Source organism: Rutidosis leptorrhynchoides, chromosome 4 (genome assembly GCF_046630445.1).
Source record: "Rutidosis leptorrhynchoides isolate AG116_Rl617_1_P2 chromosome 4, CSIRO_AGI_Rlap_v1, whole genome shotgun sequence".
Classification (NCBI taxonomy): domain Eukaryota; kingdom Viridiplantae; phylum Streptophyta; class Magnoliopsida; order Asterales; family Asteraceae; genus Rutidosis; species Rutidosis leptorrhynchoides.
In genome coordinates, this window is record NC_092336.1 from 353,485,864 (window position 1) to 353,506,600 (window position 20,737).

The window sequence follows — 20,737 nt, forward strand, 5'->3', positions numbered from 1 at the left end:
GACATCATCAATCTCCTCTGCAGTAGGAGTACTGATTTGTGGTTCTTCTTGAACACTTTCTTTTACTTCATTATCAGCTGATTTTCTTTTTCGAGGATTTTTATCCTTTGAACCGATTGGTCTTCCACGTTTCTGACGTGGCAAAGATTCATGAGTGACGTTATTGCCAGCTTTTGGAATTTCAATTCGAGCTGGAGTATTTACTGCTGGTATATATGATTTTGTCACCGTTTTTGTATCTGTAAATGCATCAGGCAATTGATTTGCAAGTTCTTGTATATGCATTATCTTTTGAACTTCTGTCTCGCATTCTTTTGTGCGAGGATCAAGATACTTTAATTGAGGTTCACACCATGAAACATCATTTTCTTTATTTTTCATTTCTCCCCCTAATCTAGGGAACAATGTTTCATTAAAATGACAATCAGCAAAACGTGCTGTAAAAACGTCACCTGTCATAGGTTCAATATACCTTAATATTGAAGATGTTTCATATCCAACATATATTCCCAACCTCCTTTGAGGACCCATTTTTGTACGTTGTGGTGTCGCAATTGGAACATACACTGCACAACCAAATGTTCTAAGATGGGAAATATTTGGCTCTTGACCAAAAGCAAGTTGTAGGGGGGAATATTTATGACTTGCACTTGGTCTGATGCGAATCAATGCAGCAGCATGTAAAATTGCATGACCCCATATAGATACAGGGAGTTTTGTTCTCATTATCAATGGTCTAGCGATTAACTGTAAACGTTTAATCAATGACTCGGCTAAACCATTTTGTGTATGCACATGAGCAACAGAATGTTCAACAACAATTCCTATAGACATGCAATAGTCATTAAATGCTTGAGATGTAAATTCACCAGCATTATCAAGTCTCACCCTTTTAATGGTGTAATCAGGAAAATGAGCTCTCAATTTAATAATTTGGGCAAGAAATTTTGCAAATGCCACATTACGGCTTGATAACAGACAAACATGAGACCATCTGCTAGATGCGTCTATTAGAACCATGAAATATCTAAATGGTCCACATGGTGGATGAATTGGTCCACATATATCACCTTGAATTCTTTCAAGAAACATTGGTGATTCTTTCTCAACCTTAAGTGGTGAGGGTCTAGTTATCAATTTTCCAAGAGAGCAAGATGTACATGGAACCATTGTATCATGATGGATTTTTCTATCCTTTAGTGGATGTCCATGAGTACATTCAATAATCCTTTTCATCATTGTTGATCCTGGATGGCCTAATCTGTTATGCCATAAACTGAATACACCAGGATCAATATATTTTTCGTTAACTACCATATGTATTTCTGGTACATTTATATGTGTATAATGTAATCCAGAACTAAGTCTTGGCAGTTTTTCAACCACATGACTCTTGTCAGTGATACTTAAATATTTCTCATTTTCTGTTGTCACTGACTGATAATCATACCCGTTAAGGTATATGTCGGAGAAACTCAATAAATTTCTGCTTGACTTGGGAGAAAATAAGGCATCATTTATTAAAAATTTTGTACCATTTGGTAGTATGAAATTTGCCTTTCCTATCCCTTTTATCAAGTTAGCAGGTCCTGATATTGTATGTATAGTTCCTTCCGTTGGTTTTAGATCAATAAAATATTTCTCGGATTTAAGTATAGTGTGTGTAGTTCCACTGTCTGCTATACAGAGATCTCCACCACTTGATTGATGTTGTATTCCAGCAAAATTCATATTGAACTTCATATATAAGAAATAAATAGTGAGTACATTAATATTACACAATATTTTAAACGCAAATAGATAGTACTGAAACATTTAGCAAACATAATGACAAAGACAGACGATATTAAATCGTTTATTTTTCAAAAGACACACAACTTAAACATTCAAGAAATCTTCATATAAATCAGATGGTTTCTCAGTGACTGTTGGATCAATATTATCCACAAAATTTACTTCCTTTTCTTTACCTTTCAGCGAATCCTGATACATCTTAACAAGATGTTTAGATGTTCGGCAAGTATTAGCCCAGTGGCCCATTCTACCACATCTGTAGCAAGATTCTTCAGAATTTTTAGAAGAATTTTCTTCAACATCTTGTTTAATGGGCTTGTTTTGTGGTTGATATTTATATTTTCGTGGATTACTATTTCTTTGACCACCACGGCCACGACCACGACCACGTCCACGCCCATTACCATTACCATAAGGATGGTTTCTACCATAGTTATGGCTTTTTGGCATGATGATGGTGATGGTTATTATAACCACGACCTTGCCCGCGTCCTTGTCCCTGTTTATAATTATTTGCAGTATTTGCTTCAGGGATTGCAAGTGTACCAGTAGGACGGGATTGCTGATTTTTCATTAATAGCTCATCATTTTGCTCTGCAACTAAGAGATATGAATTAAGTTCAGGATATGTTTTGAACTTTAGCATTCTCAAATTTCTTTGCACTGTGATGTTTGCAGCATTCATTGTGGAGAAAGTTTTCTCCATCATGTCTGCATCACTAATTTCATGTCCACAGAATTTAAGTTGTGAACATGTATTATACAGAGCTGAGCTGTATTCATTTACTTTCTTAAAGTCTTGGAACCTTAATGTTCTCCATTGTTCCATTGCAGCTGGAAGTAAAATTTCTCTTTGATTATTGAATCTGCTTTTGAGACCTTCCCATAAAACATGGGGATCTTCTACAGTCACATAATTATTTTGTAAGCATTCATCAATATGTTGATGAATAAAGCAACATGCCGTAGCTTGTTCTTTTTCAGAACAAGTGTTGTTTTCATTTATGGTTTCAAGAATGCCCATTGATTTAAGATGCATTTTTACTTTTATAACCCATGGCATGTAGTTGTTTCCAGTTGATTCTAAAGGAGTAAATTTAAGCTTTTCCAGATTCGACATTTTCTATTATCAAAAATTAAAACAAACATCATGATAAATTAGAGTCAATTTATATTCATAAGTATATAAACATTAAACATAAATTTAATATAACATAAATGATAAGTAGGTGACAGTGTCGACCATGTGTAGGCAATCATAAATAAATGTTATATAACAAAAATATAAATATTAGTAAACATAAATGAAAATTTGGCGACAGTGTCGACCATATATTTTTTCAGGTGGTATAACCGACCTATATCATTCTGGTGGTATAACCGACCATATATCATTTTGGTGGTATAACCGACCATATATCATTTTGGTGGTATAACCGACCATATATCATTTTGGTGGTATAACCGACCATATATCATTTTGGTGGCAGAGCCAACCATATTTAGTATTAAGATTATCGTGCTGATAACGTGTTATAATTCAGTAGGCTTATAACTACCTTTAGTGGTTTGATTCTTGATGTTATAATTCAGTAGGCTTATAACTACCTTTAGTGGTTTGATTCTTGATGTTATAATTCAGTAGGCTTATAACTACCTTTAGTGATTTGATTCTTGATTTAGAATACTAATAATGAAGTGTAAGAACAAAGATGATAATGGAGAGAAAGAAAGAAACACTTTGTAAGTGTGAGAAATGGTGCAAGTTTAATGCTTGCATTCATGAGTATTTATAGCCTAAAATCTCAATATAAAAATACATACTTTGTGTACCAAAATTGACTATATGTATACACCAAAATTGACTATCCATATCTATATTATTATTATTATTATAACACATATAAATTATTCACACTTTTTCTTTTTATTGGATGTTGAATGGATAGATTGTTACGTTGCTCACAATTTGTTCAAAGAAAAAAGAAAATAAAAGGTAGTAACCTGTAAACCAAATAAAGCATAGCATATAATCGATTCTCAATCATCCACTTTATTATTGGGAATCTTTATTACACTTTAATATTAAAACAATTTGCCACGAGTTTTCTAGTTATACACAAATATTCTTTGTTTTGTTTGTTAAGTTTAATATAATAATTTAATTTAATGTTTAATATAGAGCAAATGACCAAAATACCATCAAGAAAGTCAAACCACTAGCAACACAAGCCAAGTCAAGTCTTCTTTCTCTCCTCTCCATCATCTCTTTTCTTTCATTCCTTTTTTGAATAAACTCATCGTACCTCTCTTTCATCACCTTTCCACCACCATTACACCGCCGTGCTGCCGCCATAAGTCCTTGCAAAATTACCAAACTGCCCTTCCCACTCAAACACTTTCCATCCATATCTTGTATAGTCAAACTCACCCCACTTACATACAACTCTTCACTCCCTTCATTCACACCACATGTAACTTCTATATTACAATTCACATAACTTTTATCGGTATCTATCACGATACAAAAACTCAACTCTATTTCTTCGGTCAACCAATTTTTTTGGACAAAAACCGGTTTAATACTAGACAAATTAACCGCGCGTTTTTGTATTGGATCAATCATGATCCAACTTAATGTCATGTTGCTTTCGAGATTCGATTGCATTACTCTCTCATTCACGGTCACTTTAACACATGATGGGATTATTTCCTTTGGTTCAACAAGATCAACACGAAACGGTGACGTTTGAAACCATTTTGTAGGTGTGGTGTTGGTGGACACAGCTTTAGATAACACAACTTGATCATGGTACTTGAGATCAACGGCTGAGATTATCTTATCTATTGGTGGCGATGATGTGGCAGTTGTAAGGTGGTGGGAGGGTGATGGGAATGAGTCGCCGAATAATGAACGGTGGTTAGCGATTGATCGTGTGATCAAAGGGTGGTTTGTTGAAGGCCAATTAGAAGAACAAATATTGGACCAAAGTTTTTGGTTAGAGCAAAGGGATTGCAGGTGAGAGGATGTGCATGCCATGTTGGCGAGGGTTTGACCGTTGACTTTGGTTAAGATGTGTGTTTGGATTATGTCTTCATGGATGTCTAAGATATACATGGATTTTGTTTCAAGGATGAAGGAATGAAGTAAGGTGTATAAAGGAATAGAATTTGTGAAATGGTGCTGAAATGTCTCGATGTGTAAGTTGCTATTTATATATGTATTGTTTAGGAAAATGAATAATGGCAAGTAATGTCCTTCTACTTTTGTTTGCTACATTTTACGTTCTTGTAAGTTGTTAGAATGTAAAAGGCGGTAACGGTTTATGTTAATTTCTATAGTTCTGAGTCAAAAAAGTTATAATACCCTTTACAAATCATTTAAGTAAGGTGTTTTTGAATTTTTAGACGGAAAAGTTGGTTCTCCTTCTGGGTGACATTTGTAAATTCGTATATGTACCCAACGAAAATTATAAGGTTTTTTTTTTTTTTTTTTTTTTAAGTTAATATATCTTGTTATTTTATTAAACACTACAAAAAAATAAGTTTCGGATTTTGAGTTTGAAAATAAGTTTCGCTCCCGATTTCAGCTACCGGCTAATTCATCCGAACACAAACATAGCCTTGATATGAGGGTTACATGATGGTTATCTATGTGTAGTTATAAATTTAATAGATCGGCATACCACCCAGATTAATTTAAGTTTAGTGTTGTACGTAATCTTGATTTAACAAATATATATATATATATATATTTGTTAAATCAAGATTACGTACAACACTAAACTTTCCTACATGTTAAAACGTAAACAACTTTTTCTCTCTCCTACTGTTTTCTTCTCTCCCAACGTTCAAAATCCGTAAATTTTCAACAATATTCTTTTTGCTTTGCCTGTAAATAACAGCACAATAGCTGATTACTAGAAGACACCGCCACATTAATCAAACGCGTTTTTACTGTACGAACCTAACAAGACCGGTCTTGACGACGTCGGAGCTGCCACGCGCCACCAGGTGCAACAGCCGGAGGTGAGTTTTTCCGGTGAAAGAGTCGCGTTTACCGGTCAATTCCAGGCGGGTAAGCTGTCACTGATTACATCTCTAGCTCGGGAACGTTTCCTTTTCGCAATTAAATCAACCACCTTTGTTCGTCGGCTACACTGTCCGCCGTCAATCCGCCGACTGCTACCGAAAATTTTTCTGGCCGGTTACTTCTTCACCTTGATCTTTTGTTAACCGCTTCCCGTTTCTTTAAGCGTATTACTTATATTAGTACTTATTATATTTATCTAATATTATATATTAAAACTAATATTTTATATATATTCATAATATATACCGTATCTATTTGTTGCTCTGTTTCGTTGCCTATCTGTACCCAATACTACAATTGTAATTATAACATCAACATATACGGTGTATTATTTATATTTATCTAGTAATTAGTAAATATTAAATATATATAATTATTATTAGTTATATATATATATATATATATATATATATATATATATATATATATATATATATATATATATATATATATATATATATATCTATATATTTATATAAATTTCTTTTTTCTTGCTTTTTTAGCTACGTTGTAGTCTACCGGATAATATAGACACCACACTTTCGTATAGTTACGTGAGGTCATGTCCTCCTAGTTTAGGGGCGGGTAGCTTTAGAGGGGTTGGAGGAGGGAGTAGAGTAGCAACCCCAGGTAAGATTAGAGTGGGAAGTTGGAACGTAGGAACTTTGACGGGCAAGAGGATTGAGCTTGTGGATATCTTTCTTAAGTGTAATGTGGAAATAGTGTGCGTTCAAGAGACTAGATGGAATGGACAGGAGGCAGTGGACATTAATAACTACAGGTTGTGGTACTCGGGCTCTAAGACAGCTCGAAATGGAGTAGGAATCCTTTTAGGTCCAACACACAAGGATCATGTTGTTGATGTGGGTAGGTTTAGCGATAGGATTATATCGGTTACGTTTATAATTAATGACGAGACGTTCACGGTCATTAGCGCTTACGCACCCCACGTAGGTTTAGGAGAAGCGGAGAAGAAGAGTTTTTGGGAATTGTTAGATGAGGTTGTAAGAGGGTGTCCATCGGACCATCGATTGATTATAGGGGGCGATCTTAATGGTCATATAGGAGTGGAGGTAGAGGGATATAGGGGAGCCCATGGGGGCTTTGGGTATGGGGTTAGAAATGAAGAAGGGCGCTCAATTCTAGAGTTCGCCATTGCCCATGACCTGCAACATATATATATATATATATATATATATATATATATATATATATATATATATATATATATATATATATATATATATATATATATATATATATATATATATATATTTGTTAAATCAAGATTACGTACAACACTAAACTTTCCTACATGTTAAAACGTAAACAACTTTTTCTCTCTCCTACTGTTTTCTTCTCTCCCAACGTTCAAAATCCGTAAATTTTCAACAATATTCTTTTTGCTTTGCCTGTAAATAACAGCACAATAGCTGATTACTAGAAGACACCGCCACATTAATCAAACGCGTTTTTACTGTACGAACCTAACAAGACCGGTCTTGACGACGTCGGAGCTGCCACGCGCCACCAGGTGCAACAGCCGGAGGTGAGTTTTTCCGGTGAAAGAGCCGCGTTTACCGGTCAATTCCAGGCGGGTAAGCTGTCACTGATTACATCTCTAGCTCGGGAACGTTTCCTTTTCGCAATGAAATCAACCACCTTTGTTCGTCGGCTACACTGTCCGCCGTCAATCCGCCGACTGCTACCGAAAATTTTTCTGGCCGGTTACTTCTTCACCTTGATCTTTTGTTAACCGCTTCCCGTTTCTTTAAGCGTATTACTTATATTAGTACTTATTATATTTATCTAATATTATATATTAAAACTAATATTTTATATATATTCATAATATATACCATATCTATTTGTTGCTCTGTTTCGTTGCCTATCTGTACCCAATACTACAATTGTAATTATAACATCAACATATACGGTGTATTATTTATATTTATCTAGTAATTAGTAAATATTAAATATATATAATAATTATTAGTTATATATATATATATATATATATCTATATATTTATATAAATTTCTTTTTTCTTGCTTTTTTAGCTACGTTGTAGTCTACCGGATAATATAGACACCACACTTTCGTATAGTTACGTGAGGTCATGTCCTCCTAGTTTAGGGGCGGGTAGCTTTAGAGGGGTTGGAGGAGGGAGTAGAGTAGCAACCCCAGGTAAGATTAGAGTGGGAAGTTGGAACGTAGGAACTTTGACGGGCAAGAGGATTGAGCTTGTGGATATCTTTCTTAAGTGTAATGTGGAAATAGTGTGCGTTCAAGAGACTAGATGGAAGGGACAGGAGGCAGTGGACATTAATAACTACAGGTTGTGGTACTCGGGCTCTAGGACAGCTCGAAATGGAGTAGGAATCCTTTTAGGTCCAACACACAAGGATCATGTTGTTGATGTGGGTAGGTTTAGCGATAGGATTATATCGGTTACGTTTATAATTAATGACGAGACGTTCACGGTCATTAGCGCTTACGCACCCCACGTAGGTTTAGGAGAAGCGGAGAAGAAGAGTTTTTGGGAATTGTTAGATGAGGTTGTAAGAGGGTGTCCATCGGACCATCGATTGATTATAGGGGGCGATCTTAATGGTCATATAGGAGTGGAGGTAGAGGGATATAGGGGAGCCCATGGGGGCTTTGGGTATGGGGTTAGAAATGAAGAAGGGCGCTCAATTCTAGAGTTCGCCATTGCCCATGACCTGGTTGTTGCAAACTCTTTCTTCAAGAAGAGGGATGCTCAGCTAGTCACCTTCCATAGTGGGGCTCATAGTACCCAAATTGAATTTTTCCTTCTTCGCAAGGGTGACCTTAGGAACTGTAAGGACTGTAAGGTCCTCCCAACCTGGACTTGTTCATCCCAGCATAGACTGTTGGTCATGGAGTTAGGTACCCAGGGACGGGTAAACAGGAGGGCGAGAGCGGTAAAACAACCTAGAATTCTTTGGAAGAACTTAAATGGAGAGAAGGCGGAGACTTTTAGAGCTAATGTTGTTGAAAAAATGGGTGTTGAATTGGAAAATGCAGCCTTTATTGATGCAGATCAGATTTGGAACAACCTAGCGTCCACTATTAGAGGGGTGGCAAAAGAATCCTTGGGAGTGGCAGTTGGAACGTCGAGAGACCAAAATGGTTGTAGAGAATCATGGTGGCTTAACGACGAGGTCCAAACTAAAGTCGCGCTTAAACAAGCGAGGTTTCGGGAGCTCACCTCCTTTAGAGGGGGTACACTAGCAGACAGAACTAGCATAGAAAATAGCTACAAAGAAGCCAAGAGAGAAGCAAAGATCGCCGTTACACGTGCAAAAGATAAAGCTTACGAAGACTTATATAAGATACTAGACTCTAAAGAAGGAGCAAACGACATCTATAGGATAGCCAAAGCTAGGGAGCGTCGGCGAAGGGACCTGGATAACATCAAATATATCAAGGATGAAACTGGTCAAAGCATAGTGAAGGAAGACAAAATTAGGAAACGATGGGAAGAATATTTCTCATCCCTTTTCAATGGGGGAAGGACTAGGAATGGAGAACCTCATGTCTATGATATGGCCCCACAATACCAAAACAACTGTTTCTGCACGAGGATCAACCAGGAGGAAGTTAGAGTGGCCCTATGCAAGATGGGGAGAAACAAAGCAGTAGGACCGGACCAAATCTCCATAGAGGTGTGGCGGTGCTTAGGCGATGATGGGGTTAGGTGGTTGACAAACCTTTTCAACACGACGTTTAGAAGCGCAAAAATGCCAATGAAGTGGAGACTGAGCGAGGTTATTCCCATTTACAAGAACAAAGGGGATGCGCAGACATGTAGTAACTATAGAGGTATAAAGTTACTTAGCCATACCATGACACTATAGGAGAGAGTGATTGAGACTAGGCTTAGACGCGAGACAAAGGTGTTAGAGAACCAATTTGGGTTCATGCCAGGACGCTCCTCGATGGAGGCAATTCACATTATTAGAAGTCTTATGGAGAAGTATAGAGAGAAACAAAAGAACCTACACATGGCTTTCTTAGACTTGGAAAAAGCTTATTATAGTGTCCTACGGGAGTTGATTTGGAAGATCCTTAATGGCAGAGGTATCCCAAGTAGGTATATAAGAGCTATTATGGACATGTACCAGGGGCGAAAACTCGTGTTCGGACGACGGTAGGATACACAGAATATTTCCCAGTAGAAGTAGGTTTACATCAAGGATCTGCTCTTAGCCCTTTTCTTTTCGCTTTAGTCTTAGACGAGCTGTCTCAAAGGATACAAGGGAGTATCCCTTGGTGCTTGATTTTTGCCGATGATATTGTTTTAGTATCGGAATTTCAGGATGAGCTAAACAGAAGGCTGGAGCATGGAGGAATGCCCTGGAACAAAATGGACTTCGGATTAGTAGACTTAAATCGGAGTATCTTAGATGTGACTACGGGAGGATCGAAGATCACAATGATACAGTGGATATTCGTATTGGGGATCAGGTCTTACATCCTCAGGATTCTTTTAGATACTTAGGATCAATGCTACACAAATCGGGAAGGATAGATGAGGATGTGTCTCACCGTATAAGGGTAGGATGGTTGAAATGGAGAGCTGCGAAATGGATTTTGTGCGACAAGAAGATACCCCTTAAATTGAAGGAGAAATTCTTCAAGGTAGCGATTAGACCGGCCATGTTGTACGGATAGGAGTGTTGGCCAATGACGAAGGCCCAAGAGAGGAGGATGGAGGTGGCAGAAATGAGAATGCTTAGGTGGACGTGTGGTAAGACAATGTTAGACATGACAGCTAATGGGATTTTTAGGGAGAACTTAAAAGTTGGGAATATCGTCAACAAGATGAGAGAAGGACGACTTAGATGGTTTGGTCATGTAAGGCGGCGGCCACCCACAGCACCCGTCAGGAGAGTGGAAGCCCTCACGGTTGGTGGCGTAAGGAGAAGAGGTAGACCTACACGTAGGTTGGAGGATAGACTGAAGCTTGACATGAAGGAGCTTTTATTGACCGAGGACATGACTTCTGATAGAATTTTGTAGCGGAGTAGAATTAGGATTGATGACTAGGTTGTATATATTTTTTATTTTATATTCTTATTTATTTATTTTTTAGTTTTATATATTTCTATCGTATGCCTTTTTGCCTACTTGCTTTTCTACTTCATATATGTTTGCATTACCATTTTTTTTTTTCACATACTATACTTATACTTATTGTAGCATATCCCAACATGTTGGGTGCATTAAATTATACTTACTTACATGCCTTAGTGCACTATACCGTTACATGTCTTGCATTACACTATATCGCATTAAATTACACGTATTTACATGTTACATGTCTTTATGCTTACATAGTATACATATATGTTTTATACTGCATATTATACCTACATGCTTCATACCTACATGTTTACATCCACATATTATACATACATGGCTTGTTTATACTTGCATATTTGACACTTACATATTTCACCTATATGTTCTATTACTTTACTTTGTTACATTGTAACAACCCAAACCGTAACCGACCAAACACGACGAAATTTCAAACAAAAAAAATTTTCTGGTGCAGGCCATCTGCGCGGCGCGCCAGGTGGCCGCGCGGCGCGCCAAATCACCTGGACAGCCCGCTGTCCCCGGAAGTCTATTTAACGAAAATGTTTGACTAGTTCCCGACATTTTTAGCCAAAACGCTTTTAACCATACATTCATATATGTAAAACTAGCACATAACTAAGGTTTGAGCGAGTTTTACAAAGTGGGGCCCACACGTGCCCAAAACGCCACTAAGTTTAAAATACAATGTTTAATACAAATTAGAGTTTCGACCACGAAAAGTTTATTTGCCAAACGATACAACGAGCATGGTGTTTGGGGTTAAACTACCCAAGTCTCGGTCAAACTCCAAAATCGTCACATCCCAAAAGCGTCACTAAACAAGACGGGATCTCTAATCCAACCGGATGCCCTTACCCTTGTCCACACCGGAACCTATAAAAATAGTAAACAACGAGAGGGTAAGCAAAGCTTAGTGAGTAAAACATATATATACATGCATATACAACTTACCCACACGCATCCACGATATCAAATAACACATAACAAATCTCGATAAGCAAGCTAGTATCACCAAACGTATCACTAGCAATAATCATAGCATAAATACTCATAACAATAATCAAATGCTAGTATGAACAACAATAAATCATGGTTAACCAATCTCTTCGCTAGGGAACGACTTCGCGAAACAAGTCATCGATGTTCATAACATTCGTTAGCTTCCAAAAACGGCTATGGCATGCTAACCCCCCGAGGTGTTCCAAAAACGGCTATGGCATCACCCCTCAAGTGTTCCAAAAACGGCTATGGCATCACTTGCTCAATGTGAGTAGAACACGGCTATTACTCACGCTTTCGTACACCAACACGGCTATGTGTACGGGTAACTCAAATAACAACGTGGGAGTAAAACACGGCTATTACTCGCCACTAAATGCACAAACACGGCTATGTGCCTTAGTACAAAACATGGACTAATACGGCTAAGTCCCACAACCTTGGTCACAAAACGGCTATGTGACACCATCAACACGGTACATAAATCATATACATACGTATATAGATATTCCACTCACCTCAAAATCTCTTGTTGAAAGATAACCGAGCTTGAACACTTCAATGTAACGCACCTATTACATTTATCACAATATCAAAATCATAACTCAAGTTGGTCAACACTCTAAAGCTCACTCCTAGAGCCAATTTGACCTATGGTGCAAATCCGACCCATTTGCACCCTTAACCCTAAAATCGGGTTAACTCATCACAAAACCCTATCATTAACCAAAGTAGGTTCTTTACACATTTTAACATTAGTTTTAGGCTTCAACTACACATATTAATTAGCTTAAGTTCAATTTGACCCATTTGGCACTTTCAAAGTCAACCTCCCCATTTTTGGGTCAACTACTAACCCTTTTACACCCATTTACATAAATCATGGTGTTCTAACTCTCTTACTAGCTAATTAGGGTTCTCTAACATCAATTAACACTTCCAAAACCCTAGTTAACTCAATATTGAGTCTATATGACCCAAATTACCCAAGAATACCCAAAATTAACCAAAAGTGGGTTTTATGTTCACCTTTGACTCAAACCCTAGCCCTAAATCAAATTAAACAAAGGAATTATGATTAGAGCATACCACAACTACCAAAACGAAGATAATGACGAGATGAACAACTTTAGAACTTGGGCTTTAGCAAGAAACCCTCTTCTTCCTCTTCAAAATGAGCTTTCCCTCTCTAAAACTCACTCTCTCACTAAAATAAATTGGGAGGTGATAAGGTTGGTGAACAAGGGAGTAAATGAGCTCCCAAACTACTGAACCAAGCATTAAACTCGGCCTTGATGTGAATTTACCAAAATACCCCCAAAATATCTAATTTAAAAAGAGAAAGGGATCTGTCACAGACAGTTGGCGCGGCGCGCCACAAGGCCGCGCGGCGCGCAACCCTGCCAGTTCAGCTCCTTTTGTATTTTAAATACACGCAACAGAACCCCGTTTCAAGTACCGTACAATACACTTATATACACATATGTACACTATAAATAATCGGGTCTTACAACTCTTCCCCACTTATTCGGATTGCGACCTCGCAATCCATGCCGCATGACAAGCGGGAAGATAAACCAACACAAACTCTTCAGGTTCCCAAGTGAACTCGGAACCCTTATTCCGCCGCCATTGAACTTTAAAAGTCCTAACCTCCTTATGCCTCAACCTCTTGACCTTTTCATCAAGTATTGCAATTGGCTCTTCAACATACTCCAACTTATTGTTTAGCTCTATTTCATCTAAAGGCATCCATGAAGAATCATCCGCAAGGCACTTACGGAGGTGAGAAACATGAAACGTGTTATGGATCCCCGCAAGCTCTTCGGGCAATTCCAATCGATATGCAACTTCACCAACACGAGCTAAGACTTTAAACGGCCCAATAAACCGAGGACCTAACTTTCCCCGTTTTCGAAATCGAATAATACCCTTCCATGGCGAAACCTTAAGCATTACCATGTCGCCCTCTTGGAATTCGATCGTTCGTCTACGTTTATCGGCATACGACTTTTGTCTATCTTGAGCCTTTTTCAAATGTTCGCGAATAATATCAATCTTGTTATTCGTCTCTAAAACCAAATCGGTACTTCCGATTTCTCTTTGACCCACTTCTCCCCAACAAATGGGAGTTCGACACCTTCGGCCATAAAGCATCTCGTAAGGTGGCATCCCGATACTAGTATGAAAACTATTATTGTATGAGAATTCCACCAAGGGTAAATGCTCATCCCAACTACCACCAAAATCAATGATGCACGCCCGTAGCATATCTTCCAAAGTTTGATTCGTACGCTCGGTTTGACCGTCCGTTTGAGGATGATACGCCGTGCTCAACTTTAATTGTGTACCCATATCTTCATGAAACTTTTCCCAAAATCGAGATGTAAAACGGGTATCTCGATCCGAAATAATAGATATAGGAACGCCATGTCGCGAGACCACTTCCTTGATAAACAACTTAGCCAAGGCCTCCGACGATATTGCTTCTTTAATGGGAAGAAACAAGGCACTTTTCGTCAACCGGTCCACGATCACCCAAATCGAATCATATTGAGTTCTCGCCGTCTTCGGTAACTTAGTGATGAAATCCATGGTAATGTGCTCCCATTTCCACTTCGGGATTTCTAACGGTTGCAACTTACCATACGGCTTTTGATGCTCGGCTTTAACTTGCAAACAAGTAACACATCGTTCGACGTATTTTACAACATCGCGTTTCATGCCCGGCCACCAATAATCTTTCTTCAAGTCATGATACATTTTCGTCGCGCCCGGATGAATGGAATATTTCGACTTATGTGCTTCATCGAGTAGCACCCGTCGGTAATCACCCGTCTTAGGCACCCACACCCTTCCTTGAAAGGACAACAAACCCCGCGGACCCATAGTAATAAACTCCGATTGGCCCACAATTCGTTCCGTGTGCTTATCGTGAACATAAGCCTCTATTTGGTCTTCACCCATCTTTTCAAGAAAGTCGTTAGTGATAATCAAACGTAACGATGTTATACGTATCGCCGGATGTTGAGTCTTTCGACTTAACGCATCCGCGACCACATTCGCCTTACCCGGATGGTAAAGTATCTCACAATCATAATCTTTCACCACATCCATCCATCTACGTTGACGATAATTCAAATCCCTTTGAGTAAAAAGGTGTTTCAAATTCTTATGATCCGAATATATCGTACACTTGACACCATACAAGTAGTGGCGCCAAATTTTCAACGCATGCACAACCGCCGCCATTTCAAGATCATGAGTCGGGTACCTCGTTTCGTGTTCCTTTAATTGTCGAGAGGCATAAGCAATGACTTTACCCCTTTGCATAAGAACGCACCCGAGCCCATTTAAGGAAGCATCACAATAAACCACCATGTCTTCGACGCCTTCCGGTAACACTAACACCGGAGTTTGACACAACTTCTCTTTCAATAATTGAAAAGCAATTTCTTGCTCGTTTTCCCAATTGAACTTAGCACTCTTCCTCGTCAACTTTGTTAATGGAGAAGCAATCTTAGAAAAGTCTTGGATAAACCGACGATAATAACCGGCCAATCCGAGAAAACTTCGGATCTCCGTGGGCGTAGTCGGTCGTCCCCAACTCTTCACCGTCTCAATCTTCCCCGGATCCACTTGGATACCGCTTTCGTTCACAATGTGGCCAAGAAATTGGACCTCTCTTAGCCAAAATTCACATTTAGAGAATTTTGCATACAACTTCTCCTTTCTTAACGTCTTCAAAACTTCGCGCAAGTGACGTTCATGTTCGTGCATACTTTTCGAGTAGACTAGTATGTCGTCAATGAACACAATAACCGACTTGTCCAACATAGGTTGGCACACCCGGTTCATAAGATCCATGAATGCCGCCGGTGCATTCGTAAGACCAAAAGGCATAACCACAAACTCATAATGCCCATAACGCGTTCGGAAAGCCCTTTTCTCAATGTCTTCCTCACGGACCCGCATTTGATGATAGCCGGACCGTAGATCGATCTTGGAGAAATACGTCGCGCCTTGAAGTTGATCAAACAAATCGTCAATCCTAGGTAACGGATAACGATTCTTGATCGTCACTTTATTTAGCTCACGGTAATCGATGCACATGCGCATACTACCGTCTTTCTTTTTCACGAATAAGACCGGAGCGCCCCACGGCGAAGCACTCGGTCGGATAAAACCCTTCTCTAGCAACTCTTGAATTTGATTCAATAGCTCTTGCATTTCCGTTGGTGCTAAACGATAAGGAGTTTTAGCAATGGGAGTAGCCCCCGGAACCAACTCAATGCGAAACTCGACTTGTCTTTCCGCCGGAACACCCGGTAACTCATCCGGAAAAACGTCTTCAAACTCATTAACTACCGGAATTTCACGAATAGGTGGTGGCTCATTACGAGTATCAACAACATAAGCAAGGAAAGCCATGCCACCGGTAACAACGGAACGACGTGCCCGTGCAAAAGTGCATATCGGCACCGGTCTTCTTCTCTTATCGCCATGAATAATCATTTCTCCCCCACTTGGGGTCTTCACACGAATACACTTATCATGGCATGCAATATTGGCTCTATAACGATCGAGCCAATCCATACCAACAACGATATCAAAGTCGCCCAAGGTCATTGGAATAAGATCAATTTTAAAAGTTTCGGCACCAAAAACAACATCACAATTTTTACACACATCAACCACTAGCACCGTCTTGCCGTCCGCTATTTCGACTTCTACCGGACGACTTAACTTAGCTAGCGGACTATCAAGTTTAGGCACAAATTTAGGAGACACAAACGACAAATTTGCACCGCTATCAAAAAGAATCCTTGCCGGATTAGAATTAACCATGAAAGTACCTGAAACAACTTCGTTGGATTGTTTGGCTTCATCGTTCGTCATCAAGTAGTTTCGCCCTCTAGCCGACCCCGCCGCCTTCTCAATCTTCTTAACATGATCATTATTCAACTCGGGGCATTCCGGCCTCTTGTGCCCCACTTTACCGCAATTAAAACACGTAACCGTCTTGGCCGTGCATTCACGGGCGTAATGACCCGACTTCCCACAATTAAAACAAGTGGGCGCAAAAGTACCCGTGCCACCTTTCTTCACACTATTAACGCTCTCGGTGCCTTTCCTAGACTTCTTGTTTGAAAAATTCGAATAGCTCGAACCTTCAAACTTCCTTTTCGAGAAAACAAAATCACTCTTCCTAGGCACCTCCGGCTCAAAACCCCGAGCCAACTCAAACAATTCATCGAAAGTCTTAGCCATACCCCGGCTAATCTTGCTCTTGTAGTCGGCATTCAAAGTACGATAAAAATCTTTCATAAGCTTATGATCATCACCCACATACTCCGGGCAAAAACGAGTCTTTGCCAAGAATGTAGACTTGAGGGTAACTAAATCCATGGAACCTTGTTGCAAATGATGCAACTCGTCCCGAATTCGATCAAGATCGGATGAAGTTCGGTATTCCTTGAAAAACTCTTTCTTGAACTCCTCCCACGTCAAGCCCATGCATTGCTCCTCGCCATACAAATTGATTTTATCATCCCACCACAACTTGCCTTCTTCACGTAACATGCTAGACCCAAACCTCGCCTTCTTCTCGGGAGGACACTCCGCGGTACGGAAGGCCCCCTCGATGTCCGAAATCCAACAAGTACTTTTCAACGGATCCCTCACCCCATTAAACGTCGGAGGTTGAGTATCCTTAAAATTTTTGTAGTGGAAGTCTCTCTTTCCATCACCCCCTTCACCTCGAGGATAAACGTTTCTAGCATCAAGGGCCTCTTCAATAGTGGCCTTCAATCGTTCATTTATCATTTCGGTCACTTGCCCATCGACCGACTCTTGGAAGACCCTTCGGACATCCGCAAGAAAATCCGATTTCAACTTCTTAAAGACGGCCTCGACCTTGGTCGAGAACTCGGCGTCTTCACTTGTACTCCCGTTTTCATGATCAGGACCGTTTCTCGTCTTCATTCTATAAAACGAATTAGGTTAAACCATGAAACGAAAGGACAATTATACCCAATTACATACGTATACACCACACTACCCCATCTTGCTCAACAATCGTCGTACATTGCTTGTTTGACCCGATTTGCACCCGTAGTAATGGTAGCTAGTCATTACCACGCAAGCACGTCGCGCTAACTCGCTAGTACAACGTCCATCTCGCTTGATGATTGCTAAACACAACACAAACAAATAGCGCATGATTAGTTCACATAAACCTATGCACTAATCATACCGATCCGACCCAAAGTCCTACAAGTCCCGCATAAACACGCACAAAAAGTCTAAGTCTAGGCGCCTATCTCAAGTCACCTAAATCCCTTAGACCATGCTCTGATACCACTTGTAACAACCCAAACCGTAACCGACCAAACACGACGAAATTTCAAACAAAAAAAATTTTCTGGTGCAGGCCATCTGCGCGGCGCGCCAGGTGGCCGCGCGGCGCGCCAAATCACCTGGACAGCCCGCTGTCCCCGGAAGTCTATTTAACGAAAATGTTTGACTAGTTCCCGACATTTTTAGCCAAAACGCTTTTAACCATACATTCATATATGTAAAACTAGCACATAACTAAGGTTTGAGCGAGTTTTACAAAGTGGGGCCCACACGTGCCCAAAACGCCACTAAGTTTAAAATACAATGTTTAATACAAATTAGAGTTTCGACCACGAAAAGTTTATTTGCCAAACGATACAACGAGCATGGTGTTTGGGGTTAAACTACCCAAGTCTCGGTCAAACTCCAAAATCGTCACATCCCAAAAGCGTCACTAAACAAGACGGGATCTCTAATCCAACCGGATGCCCTTACCCTTGTCCACACCGGAACCTATAAAAATAGTAAACAACGAGAGGGTAAGCAAAGCTTAGTGAGTAAAACATATATATACATGCATATACAACTTACCCACACGCATCCACGATATCAAATAACACATAACAAATCTCGATAAGCAAGCTAGTATCACCAAACGTATCACTAGCAATAATCATAGCATAAATACTCATAACAATAATCAAATGCTAGTATGAACAACAATAAATCATGGTTAACCAATCTCTTCGCTAGGGAACGACTTCGCGAAACAAGTCATCGATGTTCATAACATTCGTTAGCTTCCAAAAACGGCTATGGCATGCTAACCCCCCGAGGTGTTCCAAAAACGGCTATGGCATCACCCCTCAAGTGTTCCAAAAACGGCTATGGCATCACTTGCTCAATGTGAGTAGAACACGGCTATTACTCACGCTTTCGTACACCAACACGGCTATGTGTACGGGTAACTCAAATAACAACGTGGGAGTAAAACACGGCTATTACTCGCCACTAAATGCACAAACACGGCTATGTGCCTTAGTACAAAACATGGACTAATACGGCTAAGTCCCACAACCTTGGTCACAAAACGGCTATGTGACACCATCAACACGGTACATAAATCATATACATACGTATATAGATATTCCACTCACCTCAAAATCTCTTGTTGAAAGATAACCGAGCTTGAACACTTCAATGTAACGCACCTATTACATTTATCACAATATCAAAATCATAACTCAAGTTGGTCAACACTCTAAAGCTCACTCCTAGAGCCAATTTGACCTATGGTGCAAATCCGACCCATTTGCACCCTTAACCCTAAAATCGGGTTAACTCATCACAAAACCCTATCATTAACCAAAGTAGGTTCTTTACACATTTTAACATTAGTTTTAGGCTTCAACTACACATATTAATTAGCTTAAGTTCAATTTGACCCATTTGGCACTTTCAAAGTCAACCTCCCCATTTTTGGGTCAACTACTAACCCTTTTACACCCATTTACATAAATCATGGTGTTCTAACTCTCTTACTAGCTAATTAGGGTTCTCTAACATCAATTAACACTTCCAAAACCCTAGTTAACTCAATATTGAGTCTATATGACCCAAATTACCCAAGAATACCCAAAATTAACCAAAAGTGGGTTTTATGTTCACCTTTGACTCAAACCCTAGCCCTAAATCAAATTAAACAAAGGAATTATGATTAGAGCATACCACAACTACCAAAACGAAGATAATGACGAGATGAACAACTTTAGAACTTGGGCTTTAGCAAGAAACCCTCTTCTTCCTCTTCAAAATGAGCTTTCCCTCTCTAAAACTCACTCTCTCACTAAAATAAATTGGGAGGTGATAAGGTTGGTGAACAAGGGAGTAAATGAGCTCCCAAACTACTGAACCAAGCATTAAACTCGGCCTTGATGTGAATTTACCAAAATACCCCCAAAATATCTAATTTAAAAAGAGAAAGGGATCTGTCACAGACAGTTGGCGCGGCGCGCCACAAGGCCGCGCGGCGCGCAACCCTGCCAGTTCAGCTCCTTTTGTATTTTAAATACACGCAACAGAACCCCGTTTCAAGTACCGTACAATACACTTATATACACATATGTACACTATAAATAATCGGGTCTTACATACATGCTATATTTATCTTTACACTTTCCATGGTAAGGTTTCTATTTTATCTACTTTACTTGCATTTAGTTACTTCACTTAACGGATTTCATGGTTCTTCTGGTCGGAGGTCCTTAGAAAGCAGCCTCTCTGCCCTCTAGTATAGGGAGGGACGACTTCTTCTACCCGCGGATCGATAGGTATCCGTGGGTGGATGAATGACTTCCCTTTTACTCTAGGGTAGAGGAAAGA

General features: G+C 39.5%; 1 protein-coding gene across 1 annotated transcript; it reads right to left on the reverse strand.

Moving 5' to 3' along the window:
• Window positions 1-3,836: 3,836 nt before the first annotated feature.
• Window positions 3,837-4,961, reverse strand: LOC139844011 (F-box protein At2g27310-like). The gene has a single exon (XM_071834206.1). The coding sequence runs from the start codon at window positions 4,910-4,912 to the stop codon at window positions 3,968-3,970; it is 945 nt and encodes a 314-aa protein (XP_071690307.1). The 5' UTR covers window positions 4,913-4,961; the 3' UTR covers window positions 3,837-3,967.
• Between the last annotated feature and the right edge of the window lie 15,776 nt (window positions 4,962-20,737).